General features: G+C 37.6%; 1 protein-coding gene across 10 annotated transcripts in view; it reads left to right on the top strand.

Annotated features, from left to right (window-relative positions):
• The window catches only part of LOC135211269 (neuronal acetylcholine receptor subunit alpha-7-like), a 62,179-nt gene extending 53,351 nt beyond the window's left edge, over positions 1–8,828 (top strand). For all 10 annotated transcript variants that reach the window (XM_064244583.1, XM_064244581.1, XM_064244582.1 and 7 more), the window contains exons 9-10: positions 5,474–5,640; positions 7,095–8,828. In XM_064244583.1, coding sequence (XP_064100653.1) covers positions 5,474–5,640; positions 7,095–7,301 — 374 coding nt within the window. In that variant the 3' untranslated portion in view covers positions 7,302–8,828. The remainder of the gene's footprint in view (positions 1–5,473; positions 5,641–7,094) is intronic.
• The last annotated feature ends 258 nt before the right edge of the window (positions 8,829–9,086 follow it).

Below are 9,086 nucleotides of genomic sequence, written 5' to 3'. Positions count from 1 at the left end.
AGGATCTCCTGTCATGCCCAGGAGGGCGCCATCAGCACGCCCTTGCAGTACACCAGAGAAACATCACGAGAGACGACATTGTCAGGAATATTATGATCATCGGGAGAGCACCTGACCCACGACGTCTGCGTCTCCTAGAGGCGCTGCATATCCTCGAATAAAAGCCTCCCCTTAATACCACCCAAGAAGCGTTCCTGATACCGACGTGTGTGAGGAGGACCACAACCCTCCCCCCCAACGAAAGTACCAGCGTGTATGAAACAAACACCGGACATGAGAATAATACCAGGGGTGACGTCACTCAGGTAGAAGCCAATCAAGACGTTCCTGGTGATACCCCCAGCCTGAGAAGGTCTGCAAGACTCGTAAACGCCCGCCGTATGAGTCACCTTCCCAGAAACCAATGAAAACCCAACCTGCTGATGAGGTGCTCTGACCATACTCAAGAGCCCGCAACATCATGATATAAGACAAAGGACTCGCCACTGGAATTCAGTCCCTCAGCAGTTATCGCTTGATAATGTCCTGTTGTCATGGTAATTGCTGTATAGCAAAGAAAGATAAAGGAATGTAAAACGCATCTTTGAGAAGTTCTGCAACAAGGATGCTTTCGCGCGTGTGTTGGAAGCGCCTGTTCTCATGATGGTTCTAGAATCGGCAGGAGTTTTGTGGAACTTGACAGGCGCCGACGTGACATGAGGAACGCTGCGATTTCTAATGCAATACTTCGTCGAGAAACATCTAAATCATTCCGGTAATCTCGGGACTCTGTGACGCTTGCCGTAGGCCCCGCACCCAGAATGCCGTATAAATACGACGGACGAAGTAGGAGGAAGCAGATCATCAGTTAGTCACAGAGTAAGAGATCATCAGTTAGTCACAGAGTAAGAGATCATCAGTAAGAGCCACAGATCAGATTATCAGTGAGAGCTCATCAGCAGAGATCAGAGATCATCAGAGAGTGATAAGAGAAGGAGGAACCTACGAAGGATCAGAGAGGAAAAGTCGCCCGAGAATTGGTCGAATTCTGGTCAAGTCGTCCGGGAGTGGACGACCGAAGCATTTCGACGTAGAGCAAACCTTCAAGAGAAGAAACGTTCTACACAAGGTTTTGGGGAGTTCCTACCCTTCAAGTATCAAGAGTAGACATTGTTTTCTGCAATACGGTTTCAAGAAGACGCCTGAAGCATAGTTCTCCTTTTGTGAAGCCAGCTTCGAGCATTAATTTCCGTCAGCTGAAACTTGCCAGCAAGTATTAACATTTCCTCACTGTTCCCCCAGTTCACGCATTGTAAGATTTTGCCTTTTTATGTAAATAGGAGACACCATTCTGCATTTATCTTTGTTAGTAAGCTTGCTTACTATCAAAGATGAATGCAGTATCCCCAGTTTCAACTGCTGGTGTTGAATTCTTTTTGTTTATCATTATAACGAACTTGGAGCAGACCTCTCTCTCGGTTCGTAACACCTGTGGATCAGGAGGAAAGCGTCGCGTTGGAGAAAGAGAGAGAGAGAGAGAATGTATAAGCAATAATAAATCAAATGACTCAATCGAATTTTACTATGCCCTTTGGTGCGTTGCTCGCCAGTCTAAGCAACAACGAGAAAGCCGTCATCAGAAAGATAGAGAAGACTCTTTGCAAGATTAATAGTGCTGAAGCAGCAGTCATTTTTAACAAAACCTGCCTACGGGAGGGTCTCCTTCCGAAATATTATTATTATTATTATTATTATTATTATTATTATTATTATTATTATTATTATTATTATTATTATTATTATTATTATTATTATTATTATTATTATTACAAGAGAGCTCCGTGCTAAAAAAAAATTATAGAACGATTTATATATTTTATTTGCTAAATAAAGAAATAACTATTCTCGAAGCAAGTGGCAGTCCCATTTCCCCACATTCCCTAAAATGATTAATGGAAAAAGAGTGTTTAATGAAGATATAAATTAGTATTTATACAACGCTGATATCTGAGCAGGCAATTTGTTGTCAACTCATTCTAGATAATCGACTTTAAATTTTCCAAATTATGCAGATATCTATGTCCAGTCATGCAGACTCGAAATATATATATATATGTATATATATATATATATATATATATATATATATATATATATATATATATATATATATATATATATATATATATATATATATATATTATATATATCTATATATATATATATATATATATATATATATATATATATATATATCGAGCTACAATGTCCTTTAATATCTAATTCGCTCTACCTCGGAATTAATATATTTTCATATATGCTTAAACCGAAGGGGAATTTTTTCTCGATAATAGATTTACCTGTACTTGGGCGCGAACGCAGGTACATTATAAATCCAGGAACGTCAGTGGAAGCTATAACCACTCAACCACCGCGAGAGGCTTAAAGGTATATGTCGTCTCTCACCTCAAATACTTTCTCGCGCTGAAGTATTCGTTGGTTTGGAGACAACATCAACCCGCCTTGACTCCGGTAGTAAGTAGCGCTTTTGACAACACGTAGCATTTTACATAAGTCATATCACATTACCGTGATTCATATAACATATATCGAGCTACAATGTCCTTTAATATCTAATTCGCTCTACCTCGGAATTAATATATTTTCATATATGCTTAAACCGAAGGGGAATTTTTTCTCGATAATAGATTTACCTGTACTTGGGCGCGAACGCAGGTACATTATAATCCAGGAACGTCAGTGGAAGCTATAAACCACTCAACCACCGCGAGAGGCTTAAAGGTATATGTCGTCTCTACCTCAAATACTTTCTCGCGCTGAAGTATTCGTTGATTTGGAGACACATCAACCCGCCTCGACTCGGTAGTAAAGTAGCGCTTTTGACAAAACACGTAGCATTTTACATAAGTCATCACATTACCGTGATTCATATAATATATCGAGCTACAAGTCCTTTAATACTAATTGCTCTAGAATAATATATTTTCATATATGCTTAACCGAAGGGGAATTTTTTCTGATAATAGATTTTCCGTACTTGGGCGCGAACGCGGTACATTATAAAGGACGAGTGGAAGCTATAACCACTCAACCACGGAGAGGCTTAAAGGTATATGTCGTCTCTACCTCAAATCTTTCTCGCGCTGAAGTATTTCGTTGGTTTGGAGACAACATCAACCCGCCTTGACTCGGTAGTTAAGTAGCGCTTTGACAACACGTAGCTTTTATAAGTCATTCATTCCGTGATTCATATACATATCGAGCTACAAGTCCTTTTATCTTAATTCGCTATCGGAATTAATATATTCATATATGCTTAACCGAAGGGGAATTTTTTTCTCGATAATAGATTTACCTGTACTTGGGCGCGAACGCAGGTACAATGTTTTATAAATCCAGGAATAGGAACGTCAGTGGAAGTATAAACCCACTCAACCACCGCGAGAGGGCTTAAAGGTATATGTCGGTCTCTCACCTCAAATTACTTTCTCGCGCTGAAGTATTCGTTGGTTTTGGGAGGACAAACATCAACCCGCCTCGAACTCCGGTAGGTTAACGTAAGCGCTTTTGACAAAACCCACGTTAGCAATTTTTTTTAACATAAGTCATATCACATTACCGTGATTCATATACATATATCGAGCTACACTGTCCTTTAAATAATCTAATTCGCTCTACCTCGGGAATTAAATATTTTCCTATATGCTTAACCGAAGGGGAATTTTTTCTCCAAACCAAACGGAATACTTCAGCGCGAGAAAGTATTTGAGGTGAGAGATCGCCAATATACCTTTAAGCCTCTGCGCGGGGATTGAGGTGGTTATATAGCTTCCAACTGACGCTTCCTGGATTTCTATAAGGTACCTGCGTTCGCGCCCCAAGTTACAGGTAAATCTATTATCCGGAGGGAAAAAATTCCCCTTCGGTTTAAGCATATATGAAAAATATATTAACTTCCGAGGTAGAGCGAAAACTTAGATATTAAAGGTATCGGTTTAAGCTCGATTATATGATATGAATCAGCGGTTAATGTGAATTATGACTTATGTAAAACAAAATGCTACGTGTTTTTTTGTTTTTCAAAAAGCGCTACTTAAACAACTACCGGAGTCGAGGCTGGTTGATGTTTGTCTCCCAAACCGAACGGAAATACTTCAGCGGCGAGAAAGTTTTTATTTGAGGAGTGGAGAGGAACGACATATACCTTTAAGCCTCTCGCGGTGGTTTTGAGTGGTTATCGCTTCCACTGACGTTCCCTGGATTTATAAAAAATGTACCTGCGTTCGCGCCCAAAGTACAAGGTAAATTTCTTATTATCTGAGAAAAAATTTCCCCTTCGGTTAAGGCATATATGAAAAATATATTAATTCCGAGGTAGGAGCGAAAATTAGATACTTAAAGGACCATTGGTAGCTTCGATATATGTAATATGAATCACGGTAATGTGAATCTGGACTTATGGTAAAAAATGCTACGTTCCCACGTTGTCCAAAAAAGCTGCTACTTAATTAAACTACCGGTCACCAAGTCGAGGCGGGGTTGATGTTTGTCTCCAAAGACCAACGAATACTTCAGCGCGAAGGAAAGTATTTTGAAGGTGAGAGACGGAACATAACCTTTTAAGGCCTTTAAGCCTTCTCGCGGTGGTTGAGGTGGTTATAGCTTCCAACTGAACGTTCCTGGATTTATTGAATTGTACCTGCGTTCTCGCTCCCAAGTACAGGTAAAATTCTATTATTCGAGGAAAAAATTCCCCCCCTTGCCCTTCGGTTAAAGGCATTTATATGAAAATAATTAATTAATTCCGAGGTAGAGCGAATTACTATTAGATATTAAAGGACAATGGTAAGCTTCGATATACGGTAATATGGAATCACGGGTAAATGGGTGATCTATGACTTATATGAATAATACTATATTATATCTATGATATATATCTATATATATATAATATTAATATTATATTATATATATATATCTATACCTTTCACTATGAAACTGACTTTTATGCTGCTGATTTCTTGCAGATAAGTGGAAATAGTGTAACAGCGTCCGTAAACAGGATTTTTAGTCTTAATGTCAATGGATTTTCTCGCAGAATCCCAGTATTAAACAGAAGTGTAGAAAAAATACCGTTACTTTTGTTGATTATCTTTGGAATAATGCTAGCCTAACTAAAATTAGATAGCTACCGTTAGCTCATTGTTTGCTGGAAATACCTTTTGTCTTTTAACAACTAATTTTCTTTAACTGTTTTGGTATTTTGGGTAATAATTTTTCTGCTGAGAGTAAATGACTTCATATAATTTTCATAAAAAACTTTATTTACTTTTATTCTAAATCGCATTGAGCACCGACTCAGATAATTTATTCCTGACTTGATGTATCTCTATTGCTGTCGTCGACAAATCCGAGTTATCTATGATTGACTGTATTGTAAGGGGTGATCATTTATGCTTCCTGTGTCCAACAGTTCAGCTAGTGTGCCAACAGTTCGTCCTGGTGCTGATAAGTGTGATCATAGGATGCATAGTCTACAGGATGGTGCATGAACCCCATATCGGTGGATTACCCACAATCCTTCATCGGCCTCTATCCAAGATGGCAACTCTACTTTGTCTGAAAGGCTATAACAATCTTGTAAGTATCGTGCAACATATTATTTCATTATAATGTTTTTGTAGCAAATCCTTCTAACTCATTATTATTCCAGCTTTAAAAATAAAACCCATTTATCTGTATTTGGGAGATTAAGATGTGTTCCAAAATGAAAGTATGACTTTCCTTGCGATGGTGTCTATGGATACTAACAACTGCATCTCTCTACTTTCACCTGACCAATGAAATCCATTATGAGGTTCACCCAAATATTGGATAATGTAAATCACTTTACTACTTCTGTATAGTAATGAGAATGAAGCAATGGGATCTTTTTCTAAACCCAATAGAAGCAGATATACTTCGTATTATCATTGCTTGGCATGATACTGATATAGCTGTTATCAGAGAAGGACGCCATTTAGTGAAAAGTGCTTTAATAATTTCAGTTGCTCGAAATCCTTTGATAAATCAAATAGAATGTGGTATCTTCATCAATAATTGGTGTAGAGAAAGCACAACAGAAATGTGGTGCTGAGAGAAAATAGGTATTCCAAACTGCCATTGCTATGGAAAAGTATGATTTGTTAAAAGTGACATTCTAAATCATCAGCCATCCTAACCCGATAAAAGCTTTAATTAAGAGCAACAGCACGGCCTCTCTTAAGGGACAGATTACTAACATAGTGTATAAGATGATATATTTGTTGGTGAATTGTGAACCCCTCACACTTGGCCAAGATGGTCAAGTCACAACTCAGCGTCTACTATACCACAGAAATCAAGAAGTAGTTTTCCGACCCCTCACTGATGATACAAATGGAGCATGAAATAGAAATCTGATTGCAACAACAGGAATAATTCACATGGAGCCGAGGTTTACCTGGATTCCCAAAGCAACAGCTATCTCAATTCCTATAGAAAAGCCCCAGATTAACGTAAAAGTTCAAGTTGGTGATATTTTACTTTTTATACATAGGCATTTATTAGCAACTGAGCGGATGAGGTAACAGTAATGATACGAAAATTGAAACAGGGTACAAGAACCAAGAGAGAGAGAGAGAGAGAGAGAGAGAGAGAGATTACATTACTTTCCAACAAAGCCTAGGGTATTGAAAAAAGGCAGCTCCAGTGTTGTCCGATTACATATCATCAGATGAATTGCCTTAATTTCTCGAATTTAAATCTTTCTGTCGACATTAAAATAATGATGAAGGAAGGAAGTTCTAGAAAGTAGAAAGATACTACATTAAATTCATTCTGGAGGAGTTCTCTTCTTGCCAAATGAAAATATCTAATAACACCTGCACATTTTCCCATTTTAGAAGTAATGATAAATGCTCCAGTGCCTGTAAAAATAATATTAAATGCATTCTCGAAATCTATATTGAGTACATGAACGATTCCATGTCCAGCAAGTTTAGCTTTATGCCAATCACCTGAACACTTATCTAACGAATATACTGGAACCACTTCATGTACTCCAACACCTACAGGTCTCCGGTTTCCGACGGACTCTCCCACGCTCCCTGAAATCCGAGGAACTGGAATTAGGGAATGGGAATGTCATTCCACACAGCGTCAATGATTCCATGATCAGGAACGAGTGGTTATTCCTCGGGGCCCTCATCGATCGCATTTGCTTGATTTTGTGTTTTACGATCTGCCTCTTGAACTTCATTCGCTTTCACAGTGTGCTTTAGCTTATGCGCCTTTCTCTGTTTGTTTGTTTTTTTTTTTCTTGAGGGCATGAGTCTTTTAGATTGTGCTTTCATATCTTCCAAGCGCGCAATTATTTCTTCGTAAAAGATAGCTGGGTTGCTGGTATAATCTGGCTTTATGCAAGTGTGTATCCCTGCAGTGTCATTGGCGGAGAGTGGGGCTCAGGAGTGAGTTGCTGATGACAATATGTTCATGTGAACAGGAGAACTGTTGTGGATCTCTGGGCTTGACCTACAAACCAAGACCGGATGTGAATGTAGAAGCTGTATTATGTACACGAATTAAATTGCTTTTTGCTTGAATATATGATGCATAATGTTCACCAATACGTACGTATGGAGGTTTCGTCACCCACGATAGTTTTTCCTGTTTATTTCTGTTTTTCTGCTCGTCAACAAAATGACTCAAAACAGAAATGAACCAGTCAAATGAACTTGTTTGGAAAGGTGGTCTAGTCTTCAAGGAAGGGAGGGTTACAATCTGAGATGACCCTGGATTCGGAAACAGATCAGGGATTGTTTGTTGTAACTAGAGATAGCATTTTCTAAACACTGGTATACTCGTCTAATTTCTCAATAAAAAAAAAAGATAGTCAGCCATGCAGTATATGACAGTATTTTCAAGTATTTTCAGCTGTGCAGAATAAATGTCACCTTTCACATTATATTTTCCAATCTATGCGATTAAGCGGATCCGCTTGATAACAATAGGCAATACGTTCATAGGAGTTGTGATTGACGGAAGTATGCTCTCTCCTGCTAGGTGTAAGGAAGTATATTTTTGGTCAGGCGTCAAAACTATTCGTGGGTGAACGAAACTTTATGACTTTGGAGGATGCAGTGGTTTGTCTTTAAGGGCATGCGTCCACACAAGCAATCATTTGTAGTCATTCAATGTAACGACTACTTTGTCTGTGAAATATTGCTTTGATTTGCTTTGTGTACTGTTTTCTTGTTAGTTGATTTCCCTCTCTTGGTCTCTGATTACTGTATCGTTATTTTCAATTGTAAGTTTTTAGATAAAACATTCATTATTGAAAACAAAGCTAGTTGATGTTCATTGCAATATTGTTTCATGAAATATGATAACAACTGAATATTAATCACGATCTCTTACAGAGGTGTTATTCAAGTGTTATTCTAGAAATATTCTTTCCATACTTTTCAAAATATTTTGTTATTTAAGAATCATTTTTGGTTTGTTTGTTTGTTTTATGAATTGTTCACATGTTGTTATACTTTACCGAAATTTTTAAATTAACTATTTTGTTATGCGAAGTGAAGCCATCATTTATATTGAAGTTCCTAATCCAAGAATTATATTGTGCTTATTATCCTCAAGTGAATAAGCTCATTTCTCTGCTACTCCGAGATTCTTAGGAGTTAATCCTAGATAAAATCTTGATGCATGCGAGAAAGATTTTTATTACATTCCTATTGTAAGGCTTTAAGAATGATTTCTTATATTGTGAATTTTATTCTGCAATAAAAAATTATCCATAAAGCTTTTGCGGTTTTTTATTATGCGGAAAACATCCTGATATTATATAAGCGTTTCTGTTTCGAGTGTGCTATTGTCGATACAAAAATAAGGGTTTGTGTAGGCATTTCAATATCACAAGTCTATTTTGTGTGGCGGTGAAATAAATGTAAAATATTTTCGCAAATTTCTCTAAAATTCTTTGTTTTTCAACTATGGTCTTAAAAGAATTTCATTCAAATAAGCAAAGGACTACAGTATATGGATTCATTTTGAGCATCGGTTAT

Source organism: Macrobrachium nipponense, chromosome 4, assembly GCF_015104395.2.
Source record: "Macrobrachium nipponense isolate FS-2020 chromosome 4, ASM1510439v2, whole genome shotgun sequence".
NCBI lineage: Eukaryota > Metazoa > Arthropoda > Malacostraca > Decapoda > Palaemonidae > Macrobrachium > Macrobrachium nipponense.
The sequence above is the reverse complement of the archived record's forward strand: the minus strand, read 5'-3'. Positions and strand labels throughout refer to the sequence as shown.